The following is a 14,237-nucleotide window of genomic DNA, read 5'->3' as shown; positions in this document are numbered from 1 at the left end:
AATTATCATATAGGTAGGCAAGAGGAATGCTTAGAAAACATCACATTAATTCATAATGCCTTAATGAGAGAATCTTTTATACAATGGCCTATAAAGATCATATTGGTGGTGCTTGGTTATCAAGTGCTTCAGAAGTAAACCAGAACCCCGAGAACACGAAAAAGAGAGGACATAAATAATTATAAAGCTTATCTGAGGTTGTAGCTAGCTAATAGTGGGGATATGGAACCTTCTATTTGTACACTTATAGACTATCTCTAATTATCTGAACCCAGTTGGCGCCGCTTGTGGATTGCCTCCTGCTCCTCTCCTCGCAGCTTTTGACTGTGCAAGCATCTCGTCGTAATTCTGATTGTAAAAGTGGAGTGTTAGAACTGTGTTATGGAATTCAAAACATCTTAAAAGAAAACAAGAGAGAGATGGTATGTGCTAATGACCCTTTTTTCAAAGGCGGAATCTTGAGAGGTGATAATCTTGTCTGCAATGCCGTAGTCAATAGCTTCTTGTGCTTGGAAGTATTTGGATCGTTGGATATCTTTAGTAATCTCTTCCTTGGGCTTACCAATTCCTTTAGCTAGTAGCTCGAGATAGTACTCGGTGTTGGCATCGAGTTCTTTAGCCTAAGACAAGGTTATTTTTCAGAACAATGAAAGGGAGAGTGGCTAAAGCTCAACAAAAAGATGGAAGTGTTTACCTTAATCCACATATCTATAACCGTCCCACTTGATCTATTTACTTTAGGCAGATATAGTTTAGCTGCAGTTATGAAAGATAATGGTCAAAAAGAAAGGAATTGATCCTCGTAAGCCAGGAAGCAAGAAAGTTATAAATTATAATGCTGTAAACCGTGCATGTTGGTCTAATTCAACTAGCATCCTGATTGGTTTTCATTTTCAACATCAAATCCCCCAAAAAATATAAATTAATTCAACTAAGGAGCACGGTCTCCTGGATGGCTGATGAACATGTAGAATTAAGCCAAATGAATAAAGAATAATCTCTCATCTTTAATATATCAGGAACGTACTGGAAGAGTTAGGCTGGAGAGCACGGTAACCCTTGGTTCCAAGTGACAAAAGCATTGCCGCTTGACCGAATGCCATCCCAACGTTAACGGTATAAACATCCGATTTGCAGTACTACACAGATACAAAAGGAATTAAACTGAAAGCATTTGATGGCTAAATAAAAAAAACAACAACGTAACTAAACTGAACCATCAGTGGTATTTTATTTCACTGAAATCCTTACTTATCATAAAATAATTTACCAGCCAATTTTGACAGATTAACAAGCTATCACTGAGTAGGAGAAAATATCTCTGGAGTTCTTCACTATTAACATGAATTTATGAGAGCTTTAAGTAAATACGTTTTTTCTTGCAAGTCATTTGGGTTTCTTTTTCCATAGGGGAGACTTAACTTTAACCCACCATCAACTGCTTCTAGTTTAGGACCACGTTGGTTCTTGCCAGAGCAATAAAAAAAACCACATTCTTTAGCATCATTCTTTTTCAGATAATTTTCAGATAAGGTTCTTGCAGATGACTGTAAATTGTACGTCCATGTTGGATGAGATCCTTTCATGTCGCCTGTTTCAGGAGGAAGGAAGGCTGTCACATCAGGCTGGTCTTTTTCTATCTTATGGAACATTCAATAAGAAGGAGCTCAAGCACTTTCAAGAAAGGAATGGTTTGAGAAAAGAAGATATGGCTATGCTCACTTCAATGTCTCCTTTGAATTCCTGTCCTCAATTCTTTTAGAAACTTCCCTTTGATATAAGAACTCAAAAGACAAACTTGTCCAACCTATAGAATAGATCGCTTATTTTCCTTTGCTTGATTTTTATTTTTTTACCTGCAAATGGAGCTCTCAAGTAATCTTGTTCTGTTTCTGTTCCTTCTGGGTTGCCCCTATGATGGCCATTGCCTTTTTTGTTTTCGGATTTAAATTTTAAAGCCTCCCATTTTTCTTGATGATCAGTTTCTTATTTTTTATTTAAAAAATAAACGGATTTTACCAAATACCAAAGACCAGCTAGTAGTTGTTCAACGTGAATTCTTAGACAAAAAGGAATTAACGGAGTTCAGGAAGGAACTACTTACAGACATCATATCTCCAAGAGCATATGCTTCAGTTTCAGATCCAACCGTCTCCATCTTCTCATTCTAAATTATCAACGAACACCAAATTAATAAAATCTAGGTCTTGAATATTAAAGTAACAAGATAGTCAAGACAATCAAAACTACAACAATACGAAACAACCATTGCTAACATGAGGAAGCATGATACATGAGGGATTAAGAAAATGTCAACTAATATAACCTGAGTCCCAGGAGAGTTTATGTAGAGATATATGGGCTTCGAAGGGTTGTCATAATCAAGCCACATAAACTGAGCAACAAGAAGCTCAGTCACTGCCGGTACAATCTGCATTGATTTGAAACGAAATACAGAGAAGTAAAATATAAGAAATCTAAAGGTTCCCTGAGATAAACTATCTTGCATAGCAGCAATGAGTAAAGGAAAAATGATTATAGTGGCTCACAGGCATGCCCAAATAGACTATACGAGCATCTAAGAGCAAAGAGGGCAAATCAGGAGGAGCATTTCGAGGTCGTCCAGCTGCTCTTCCTCCCCCACGATACATGCTAACGCTCATACTATATTTCGCGGGACCCTTCCCATCCATGCCAGTTAGACTCCACATTCCTCCATGATTCAAGTAGTTGTAGGAAGATGATATGTTTTGCTGCCAGAGAAACAATCAATTGTTGTGGTTACAAAATCACAGCAGTAAAGTTTGGTTTGAACAAAAAACGATCTTCAAGCAAAAAGTAAATGACCGTTTTCCTTTTTCTTTACAGTTTAGTAAGGATTTGAAAATGTAATGAAATTGTTGAACCTCACAGTCCCAGACTAAGAGCTAATGTGTATGAAAGCTCAAGTATTGAAAGACAAACCTCAGTAACTAATTCTGACTGTCGCCGCACAGGATTATCTTCTGTCATGAACATGTCCATTTGTGAAGGTGTAAGGCCATAAAGATATTTAGGAGCATTCTTGTAGTTCTCAATCACTATAAAACCGAAGATATGAAGATTTAAGCAACAACATTATTTATTTTCTTTAGAATTTAACTCATTAGAAGCTACAAGTATAATTGGTGAACAACCAATTAAGTCATCGAAGCATAAAGATCGCGCTTATCTTGTCTAAAAGAATATGACTGTGAAATGTTCAAGATGCACTTTCAATTCCAATGCACGTCAACTGAACCATAGATGAACTAGAATTATAAGTTTAAAAAGGGTTGTTCTGAAGACTAACGATCCCAATGAGAAACTGATAGAGCAAACTTGGAAGCAGCCCATGCAGAGAGCAACATATCATATTTGAAAACTTTAATGCAGGAGGTTAAAGTAGCAAGCATAGTGTTTCAATGAAAAATGCAAACCCAATTTCATTTTACAGTCACTCCGTTGCTTTGAGCAATCAGTTTCTTGTGTTCATGAGAAGAAAGCCTCAGTTTAACATTTAACATCTCAAGTTTCACAACCATTCAGAAGTCCCCCTCTATGTGTAACTTTCACATTTGATGGATAAGCTTCAACAAAAGAACGTTAGACCTATCTATACTTTTTACTGTTCTTTATTTGCAAATAATATCAGTTCAAAAATATCTCCCCATCCCCAAAATCATAGCTAAATGCGCACACGAGTTAAAATTCGTCCTCTAGCATCTCAAGCAGCCAAAATTCCAATTAAAAAGCCATCTTCATATCCAGAAACTCCTTACCCACCAAAAATCATCAAGAACCCACGAAACAAAAAGGCCAAACACAAAGAAATTTTCAAAGTTGCCAATCAATCAATAAACCACATCCAAAAGAAAACGAAAGGAATCAAATAAACCACTTCAGCTATTATTGAAAACTTACATCCATCTTTGAGATTTTCTCCTCTAAACTGCTTAGGAATGTGGTCCATGGATTGTTGGGCGGAGGGAGATAGGACATATCTGCGACATGAAGTTCTCAAACGAGAGGAAGGTAAAGGCAGCTGAGTACCACAGAGGAAAGACGACTTTGAGCTGTCGATGGCTAACGACGGTGGAGCAGAAAGATGGAAGAGTGAAGAAGTCGCCATGGAGAGAAGCTTGGACGGATTCTCCCTATAGATTTTAGAGGTCCGAGTTCTTCTCCGGTCGAGATCACTCGCCGTTCTGCTAAAAACAAAACAAAGAGAAAAGGAAACATAGCTAAGATTAGACGCAATTACGAAATTGGACCCAAGCCCAAGGGCCAAAGGCCCACGCCATTTTTAGGGCTCTTCATCCAAGAGAAAATTGTACCAATAGCCCATCGTAAGGCCCAAATGGACTCTTAATCAAGTAAACAAAATTGAAAATGTGACCTAAAATGAGAAGAAAAAAAAATTCAGATATTTATACCTAAATTACATAAGTTTCACACTTAAAATATAATACTCGACTTTAAAAATAATTAAAAATAACTTCTATATCAATGTTACGAGTCACTTTCTCAAATTAACGATCACAAATGAAAAAACAAATAACAGAAGAGAACGAGTCTTATTCGATATCGATTATTCTATTATGTAAGAAGAAGAACGGAGATAATTCAACTAAAACATGTCATTTTATTTTAAAGATAATCAAATTAAAACATGTTACTGCAAATTACTCCGATTCGTATCAATGTTACGTGATCATCAAATAACAAAGAATGACCCAACTTCTAGAGATTCTTTTCTAATGTTATGTGAGACTACACACTCTTTTAGATGTTGTTCCTATTAAGTATTTGACATATAATTTGATGATTTAAATTTGTTCGATTCCAAATAGACGGGTTAGTTACCATATACAAGAATTCATATTCCAACTTCTACTAGAGGTGTTCACGGTTCAGTTCAATTAGAAACTAAAATTGCACCGAACCAAAAAAATGCAAAAAATCTCATTTGAAATTGAACCGAACCGCTCATATGTATCAGATCGAATCAAAACCGAACCTCTTATGCATAAATATTAGAATCAAAATTCTCTATGAATATTATACATAAATAAAAGTCTTACAAATAAGTATATATTAAATTATTTTGTACAGTAATTAAGTACGAGACATAAAAGTTTCAAAGATTGAAGTTTGAAAGTTCATGAAAATAATTCCTACAAAGTTACACTTATACTCTACCCTAAGTTATACTTATATATTTAATTAATATTATTATTATAATAATATTATTATTTTTTTTTTAAATAAAACCGTTCGATTTGGTTTTAAAATCAGTTTAATGTTTTAAACCGAAACAAACTGTATAAGAATCAGTTTCAATTTAATACAGAATCGTATATCTTCGATTCTAATTTGATTTGTTAATCGATTCGATTTTCTAACTATTTTCTGAACAACCCTAACTACTACTAACAAAAAAGATACATAGGATGACAACCTTTTGGCAATAATGATATGCCAAAGTAGCGGCAAGTGCTAGAGAATTTGATATCATTCTCAACTTTTTTAGTACAAAGAAAAGTAAGAATAAACAATACGTTGAGAAAAGAAAAGAGTGAGGGAGAGAGGAAATTTGGACTTGGGGGTGATTAGGTGGCAGGTAGTGGATGACAAAAGAGGGCCACGTGGAGAGAATTCAGTTGGAAGGACAAATTAGAGAAGGACACGTGGTGAGTATGATGTGAAAAGTCCCAGAGAGAAACAAACACGCGTCAGCGTGTCGATAGAGAAGCGCGTAGTGATGACGTAGGCTTGACGGTCGCTGCCACGTAGACATAGGGCGGTGACTTGACTCCACAAGTACTTTCAAATTCTGTAATCACTTTGGATCTCTGTGTGTCCATGGAGGAAGTGGTTTTGGTAGAGGAAAAATTGAATGAAAAAGGGGGAAGAAAGAGTGTACTTTTGGAGTTGGGGTTGGGTGGATGATGGGAGTTAGCCAATAGAAAGTGGGCAGTTGTCGTTTAGGTTGGTTCCACCTTCTTCAACCAAAAAAAATGAGTTTATATGTAACACACACACACACATATATATTATATATACATGTAGAGTGTGAGCTGGAACTATGTAAAAATGGGATAAGAACACACGTGGCCGACAACGGAAGTTTCTCCGGAAGTTTTGCTCTCTTCTCTTTCCACTTCGCCACAACACTTTCACACTAATTTTCCCTTTTTAATTCATTTTGTTATTACATCTAATCATAATCTAAATATGATTAACCATTAATTTACTGTTTTAAAAAAAAGGATAACGATAAGTTCAATTTACATTTCTAAATGTTATATTTAAAAAGCTAGGTAAATCGTAAAAAAAAAAACGTTTGACAAAATATTTACATTTTATAAAATAATTACGTGTAGAAAATAGTTTGTCAATTTTTTAAAAAAAAATTAATTTTTAAGGTTTTCAGTTTAATACACAAATCTCAATACGTATCACTTTTATCTTTTAGACTATAACTTGTTTCGATGTGTTGATTCCCTAAATTCTAGGTCTTATGATTTTAATTTCGATATTATTTTATTGAATATTGATCGTTTTCAATTATCAACGTTATTTTTATTAATTAATTTTTAAAATAATTAATCTCGGTTAAGGTAATATTTGTATAATTAATATTAAAAGTTAAAGATAATTATGAAGTGAATTTTAAATTTAGTTTTAAAAACAATGAATAACTGTGATATTTGATTTTAATTTTTTAACGCATTCCATCCTATAAGTAAAACTAACGTAATTCATGATTTAAGAACTAAAAAATATCATTTTACCTAAATGATATTTTTTCTTCTTTTAATTTTTTCAACGTATTATCAAACTCAAAGTTTTTGGTGTGGCTGTACAAACCAATTTTAAATTATATTTTCTATCGTTTTTTTTAGTTATGAATAAGATGCTAATTACCATTTTGAATTTAAATAGTTCAACGTAGTGTCGTTTAAGTGAATAAATTTATTAAGAATATTATTTGATTAAGAAAAAAAGACCATTCATTTGGGTAGTCTTCCCCAAATAAATTATAAAATTAAGCTTATAATTTGGTGGTAGATTAATGTGAACAATGAACCCAACAATATTATTTACTACCCAATTTTAAAATTTCAAAGCTTTAGGATTAGCTATGGACAGCCACCAATGGATATATTATATAGATATTAGCTCTTCTAAATTATGCTAACCAAATTTTATAATATAAGTTCTGACATTTTGGGGTCAAGTTTAAATACTTTTTATAAAGTCAACTTAAATTTATGTCTCAATATATAAGGGTAAAAAAGATTTAACAAGGTATGATTTCAAAGATATTAACTTTTAACTTTGTGTTTATTTGATTATGTTCGTCTTTGTTGCATAACTTTTAACTTTCTCACCACTTTATAACTTTATTAATCGTGTCTTCATCTTTGTTTATTTGGCATATATCGGAAGAAAAAAAACATCTCTTTCTCTCTCATCCCTCTCTTTATTTTCGTTCTCTCTATTTAATTTCATGCTTTCTACATTCTGAAAGGTGTTGGGTCAACTCCAAATGAGTTAGCTGTTTTATCTTAGAAACGATGCAAAAATTACAAATTGTTTACATTTCTGGCAGAATTGCAAAACTTCTTAAAGAGGGCATGATCAGTCTTATATTAACAAGTTTTCCGTCTTGCACCTTTCTTGGTTGCGTACTTTAGGCGTCCAAATCCTAGGCAATGAGAACTATGTGACGAAATCTAGACATTCAAGTCTCAGACATCCATCTATAGGCGTCCAAGTCTCAAATGTGCATCACTAGGCTGAGTCATTGTACTCTAGGCATCCATTGCCTACACCAACAATTTCTTCAAAAAGGAAAAAAAAACATTTAATCCCTAGGTTTTAGGTCTAGTTTTCACTCGATACCTAGATTTGATAATGTAACTCATTCAGTTATTATGTTTTGTAAGTTTGATTTTTGAATTTAATTTATATGCTCCAAAAGGTTACAATTTTACCGTAAATATTTGATTTTTTGTTTCAATTTGATCATTAGTTTCAAAATTTACACATCTATTCTCAAACTTTCATATTAAAAGTAATTTATAGACAATAACATCAAAAACTAAAACTAAGTACTTAACAAAAAGAAAAAAAAAAAACTAAAAAATCAGACTAACACAAAATTCAAATTTCAATATTAAAAAACCGTCGTAATATTTTGAATCACGTAAAAATTAAACCCAAAAAATAATAAATAATAGAAAGTTAAAACAATTGGTAATTTAAAAGTTGACTAACAATATGATATAGTATTGTTAATATGGTGGAAGTTGGGTGACCCAAATTGAAGCGTAAGGAACACTCCACATTCCTCCATGGACACCAAAACTTCTCCCCTCCACTAGTACACTCTAGTTCTTCCCATTTTCCTTTAAAGATAAAAATAAAGGCATTTGGTTTTGACTTGGAAAGAGTCCCCATACAAATTAAACTAAAAACCTTTTCTTTTAGTTTTAGCCACACCGCCAATAGACTCCCTCAGTTGACCGACTTCACTTCCTCTCCCTCTCCCTCTCCCTCTCCCTCTCACCCACCAAACAACCATAACACCAAACTCACTATTAAAACTTTCCCATCTTTTCTTTTTTATATAAAACCCATTTCCCCTTCTCCTTTCTCTCTTCACAATCACTCCTAAAAAAAAAAGAAACCTAAACACACACTATGGCCTTACAAGCTCTCAATTCCCCTTCTTCCACCTTCCCCCTCACCGATCCTTCCGCCCTTGATCATCATCATCATCATCATCATGACCCTTGGATCAAACCATCCAAGCCTCGTTCCAAACGTCCCCGCTTCGACTCCGACGACGAATACCTCGCCTTTTGCCTCCTCATGCTCGCCCGTGGCAGAATCTCCCGTTCTGATCATCATTCCACCAGTACAGGAGATCACAGCTCATATTCCCCGTCCTCCTCTCCTCCGCCTCCACCTCTTTTGAAATTGGCTTATAATTGTAATGTTTGTAATAAGTCTTTTTCTTCCTACCAAGCCCTTGGTGGTCATAAAGCTAGTCATCGCAAATCCGACGCCGGAGAGAATAATAACGTCCCCCCCGTGGTTTCTACCACTCTTTCTAATTCTACTGTTGGCAGCGGTGGTAGCAGGACCCACCAATGTTCCATTTGTTTTAAATGCTTTCCTACAGGTCAAGCTCTTGGTGGCCATAAGCGGCGGCACTACGACGGCGGCAGTGGTAATAACACCAATAGCTCCCCCGCCGCCGCCGCCGCTGCTGGTTCCGACGGTAACGGTTCTACTCTCACGCAGACCCATCATCGGAACTTTGACCTGAACATCCCTGCCTTGCCAGATTTGTGGCCGGGATTTACCGCCGGCAACCGACAGAAAAAAAGTCAAAGTCAAAGTCAAAGTTACCAAATTCAGGACTCTACTGATCAGGAAGTGGAGAGCCCTCATCCGTTGAAAAAACCGAGGCTTTTACTTCCGATGGAATGATTCCTGCCGATTCCGGCGACCCCAATTTCCCCTTTCCCAATTTCCGGCGATTTAATTTGATACTGTAGCTGTACATAGATCAGATTGCAGTAATTTCCTTTTTCGGTGTATTCTTAAATATTAAATTACTAAAGAGATAAGATTATTTGATTTATTTCCAAATTGATTAAACCCAATCATCTTCTTCCTCTAAAAGCTGAAAATTGTGGGTGAATTCAAAATTATGTATTTGGTGGTTGATGAAGCAGAGGTGTTAAAAGTTGACCTTACTCTAAACTAATTGTTGCAACAATTTGACTTATTCTTTAATTTTGTTACGAAGAAGAACTGTTTAATTTAAATCCATTTAAATTTTAGTTATGGCTTTAAAATTTGTAAGAATTTAATCATTACAATTAACAACTTTTTTAATACTTTATTTATGTAACATTTAGTTCTTAATGAGTCTATTTGTCTACTCAATTTTTACAAGTAAGAGTAAGGACTGTATTAGTATAAAGTAAAAGAATAAATTGTTATTTTTACCAAAAATCAAAGAATAAAAGCTTTTTAAATATATATATATATATTTTACTTTTATATCCTTGGATTCTTTTAATATATATATATATATATATATATAAAAGGGACCAACTGATGAACATTTCTAGTTAATATTAAAGATAAAGATAATTAGTTCATAAATGTTATATGAAAGTTTTTCCATTTAAATACATTTTTTTGGGCCTAAAATTACACTTTTTACTTAGGATAGAACTAATTAGATTTTTGGTTATTACCAAGTTTCTAATTTGTATTTAATATATCCTTGAAATTTAAAAGGATATATGCTAATTAATGTTCTAAAATTTTAAATTAATAACTTTTTATTTAAAATTTATTCAAATAGATCATTAATCATTCAACATTTTCTAAAATTTGTGAACTTTTAAAACACAATATAAAAGGGAAGGAAACACAAATAATAAAGACTGTTTTTTCTTTCTTTTTCTTTTTTTAAAAAAGACTATATATATATATATATATATATATATATATACATATAAATAGAGGAATGTTGAATTATGAGATCTAGAAAAAAACAGGGCATAGTTACTTAGAATGGGTATGATTCCTTAACAACTCATAGACAGCAAAAAAGCAGCATGCACATACCATAGGTTTAATTTCACATTCTCTTTATTTAAAATTGAAATCTCCATTTTCTAAAAGGAAAACTTTCGATTTCTTTTTATAATTCCTTGTATAAACTACTTTGGTATAGTGTAATTTCAACGTAATTGACATATACTCATTTTCTCTTTAAAGTTCATAGTTTATATCGAGAAATAAAACATAAAAAAAAATGAATAATTACCTCCCTCCGAAACACTTAAGAAAACGATGAAATAAAGTTTACATTTTATTGATTGGACCGATTAATAGTAGGGTCATATTTTGTTGATGTCAAACTCTGAATAGGGAAAAAAAACCTACCTATACACCATAAGTAAGTACTTTGATGTTTAAGTCGGAGAGTGAGAGAACGTGGAAGCTAGAGAGTTCGAGAGTATGGTTCACACTATCTTATATGAAGTTATAATGATATATATTATTGACGTATTGGCTTTAAGTTGTTCGATTTGTTAAGGTTCTAGAGTTATCTATGAGAATTATATAAACATAGCCCTTTTGATCTTGGGGTTATTTTGGATTCTATATTGCCACTTTCTAGTTTCTAACCACAAAGCCATCTTTGTTCTTCCTATTAAGTTTGTTCATCATAATACATGAAGTATGTAATTTAATATATTTGATGTGATCAGCATAGCACACAAAATATTTCATGTTGATCCATTCATTCACATGTTTGTATGTTCAAATAATTTAACTATTAATCACCCTTTCTTAGTATAATATATAAATGTAGATTAAGAAGATTAAATCTCAAACAACGTTAATTACAACTAAGCTAAATTAATTAGAAACGTGTTATAGTTTATTTGAAATAATAATCACATTCTTTTAGTAGAAAATTCCAGAAAAAGACTCCTAATATAATTATAACTTCAAATAAAAATTAAGATGAATGTTAAAATTGGAATCGTTACAATGAATTTATGGATTTGTATAAAATTATTTAGAACCCATTTAAAATCTTGGGGTCTTTTAATATAAATTAATTTGATAAATATTCTAATATATATTTTCTCATTTATTTAAATTTATCTCATTCTTTGGGTGTAGATAGAGGAAATGCCATTTTTTTTTCTTCTTTAAATGATATAATAATGTGATATTAATAAACGTGTAATCAACTGTTAATTTGGTGGAAATTACACATTTTTCAAGATTAATTTGGAGCTTAATTTAATCTTTAATTTGTTTTTCCTTTTTTTACATAATGATCTTGTTGGAATAAATTCTTTTAAGGAAAAAATGTTGTATATACATTATTCACGAATCAATTTTCACTCCGTTTATTTTTATCTAAGGAAATATCTAAAAGACACATTATTATAAAGTTGAAGTATATTAATAATTTCATCGAGTTAAAAATAGTTAACCTAAATTAGTGATGAACTTACCACAATGCAATACTACGAACACAATTAAATTTAGGTTGATCATTTGTTGCGTTTAGGTTAATTGTTGGCGGTAATTTATTCAAATTTTTCGATTGTCAAAAATTATATTTTGAAAAAAATGAAAAGAAGTGTTATGCTATATATTGAAACATAGAAAATGAAAAAAAAAAAAAAAAAACAAAAACATGTGATACAATACACGACTTCCGTTCATATACTAATTAATAATCGAAATTTTTTATTTTTTTAAAAGGATGAGGGTTATCGATACAATTTTTGAACATTTCACGATATTTCTATAAACTTTTCAACTTTAACGTTAAATATTGATTCAAAGAAGATTTTGACATTATAATTTTTTTTACCTAACTTTTAACAATATTAGCTATGTCGACATTTTTTACATAATTACTTATGAAGAAAAATTATTTTGTGCATTAACAAGATACAGTAAACAATATAAGTCTAAATGAATATAAATAGATACGAACAACGACAAGATATATATATTAAATGGATAAATAGATAAGAATTTTGTTTTGTACAACATAAATTATTATATGGAAATACGTGGTCAATTGTCGACTACAGTTGAGCTATGTTTACTCTGACGAACAAAGTCCAGTTCAATAATAAGAATACTAACAAATGATGGTTTAAACCTAATTGAATGAATCCATAAATCTCATACTATAACTAGTAAATATAAGATAATGAAAGTAAATGAAGTTTTGACCCGTAGAAATGCCTTAATTTCTACTTCTAACACAAAAAGCGATTGACCACAACTAAAAGTAGACTTTTCTATTGTCTGATCGAGCTCGATCGTTCTTTAGTCATAATCTATAAGAATAAAATGGAAAAATAGTCCATAGAAATTAAACAATTGGGGTTCCTCCAAAATCAAAACTTGTTTTAAAAATGTTTGGTAGTTTTTGTTAGGGTACACTTTGGTTGACTAATAAGAGAGACATTCCAATTTGGTAGGCTAACTATATAATGACCAACAAGACTTAGAAAAAGAAAAAAAAAAAAAAATTAGGGTTTTGGAAGCTTCCTTTGTGTATTTTGATTGGGAAATTTAATTGATTAATTCAAGTGGTAGAAGGCCAATTAATTAAACCATCATTTAATACCAATTTTCACCCTTCAACTTTTGGACATTGACATTACCATTTCTATCAATAATTTTGTAAGACCCTTTACTAATGACTTTTCTAACCCTATTTTGTATTGATGACATAACCAAATTACTATTTCTTATCCAATTGATGACATAACCATTGTCTAAGAGATCATCACATAGTTCATTTTTTTTTTAAAAAAGTTGATTTTAATTTAAAACATATAAAAAAAAGTGTATTAAATTAATTAATTAATTAATTAATGGTTACATTAGTTAGTTTTAAACTTAATGGATATTAAAAAATATTGGGATATTTGCAAATATATCGATTAGATTTAAAATATTAGTATATATAATAATAATTTTTTTATAAAAAAAAATACAAATATAGTAAAATCTGTTAAAGTCTAGCAAAACCACAGTGATAAAAAGTCTATCACTGGTAGACTTTGTTATATTTACAATTTTTTCTAAAACGTTGCTACATTTTCAAATATAGTAAAATAAAAGAAAATATTTACAATATACAACAAAGTTTTAAGTTCTATCAATGATAGACATGGACAGACTTTTATTATCGTTTATCAATAAGAATGATAGAAGCATATAAGTGTCTATTAATATTTATTTTGATAGAATCTGAAATTTTCGTAAATATTGGTTCCACCGTTTTGCATAAAATATCCGAATAACTAATCACAAACATAACTTCTAACCTTTTCTTTTCTTTTTCTCTCTCTTAATCTAACAAATGTGAAGATGGAGACATGGATTTTTTTCAAAAATTCAAATGTATTGAGATTGCAAGAAAAGGAAGAAACCCAAAGTGGGGGAAAACACACACTGTCACAACTCACGAAAATGTGTTCCAAACATTCTCAAATTTTACTTAAAATAACAAAGAGAAAACCAACTGAGATGAGTGTAAAGCAGTCTCATAGATAACGAAAGTTACACTCTCTAAATTTAATAGATAAAAAAAGCACATCAGACTATCTACCCTCACCTTTAACCATAAA

General features: G+C 31.7%; 2 protein-coding genes across 2 annotated transcripts; one reads left to right on the top strand and one right to left on the bottom strand.

Annotated features, from left to right (window-relative positions):
* Positions 1 to 27: 27 nt before the first annotated feature.
* On the bottom strand, positions 28 to 4,240 carry LOC103495302 (ATP-dependent Clp protease proteolytic subunit-related protein 1, chloroplastic). Its single transcript, XM_008456807.3, has 9 exons — positions 3,943 to 4,240; positions 2,965 to 3,080; positions 2,550 to 2,753; positions 2,327 to 2,431; positions 2,105 to 2,167; positions 1,028 to 1,139; positions 695 to 756; positions 438 to 620; positions 28 to 348 (listed from the first exon to the last, which is right to left on the bottom strand). Exons 1-9 carry the CDS (start codon positions 4,148 to 4,150, stop codon positions 262 to 264), a joined length of 1,140 nt encoding a protein of 379 aa, XP_008455029.1. The 5' UTR covers positions 4,151 to 4,240; the 3' UTR covers positions 28 to 261.
* Positions 4,241 to 8,494: 4,254 nt separating this feature from the next.
* Positions 8,495 to 9,679, top strand: LOC103504520 (zinc finger protein ZAT10-like). Its single transcript, XM_008468860.3, has one exon. It carries the CDS (start codon positions 8,731 to 8,733, stop codon positions 9,523 to 9,525), a length of 795 nt encoding a protein of 264 aa, XP_008467082.1. The 5' UTR covers positions 8,495 to 8,730; the 3' UTR covers positions 9,526 to 9,679.
* Positions 9,680 to 14,237: the final 4,558 nt, after the last annotated feature.

The sequence above is a fragment of the Cucumis melo genome, chromosome 1, assembly GCF_025177605.1.
Source record: "Cucumis melo cultivar AY chromosome 1, USDA_Cmelo_AY_1.0, whole genome shotgun sequence".
NCBI lineage: Eukaryota > Viridiplantae > Streptophyta > Magnoliopsida > Cucurbitales > Cucurbitaceae > Cucumis > Cucumis melo.
This window is presented reverse-complemented; position numbering and strand designations above follow the sequence as displayed.

What these genes read in the sequence shown, in the direction of transcription:
- LOC103495302 (XM_008456807.3), bottom strand. Translation starts at nt 4,150, where the DNA reads ATGGCGACTTCTTCACTCTTCCATCTTTCTGCTCCACCGTCGTTAGCC. An exon ending in AGTCAGAATTAGTTACTGAG is followed by an intron (nt 2,754 to 2,964) that starts GTTTGTCTTTCA and finishes TTTCTCTGGCAG; the next exon opens with CAAAACATATCATCTTCCTA. An exon ending in CTCTTGGAGATATGATGTCT is followed by an intron (nt 1,140 to 2,104) that starts GTAAGTAGTTCC and finishes GTATCTGTGTAG; the next exon opens with TACTGCAAATCGGATGTTTA.
- LOC103504520 (XM_008468860.3), top strand. Translation starts at nt 8,731, where the DNA reads ATGGCCTTACAAGCTCTCAATTCCCCTTCTTCCACCTTCCCCCTCACC.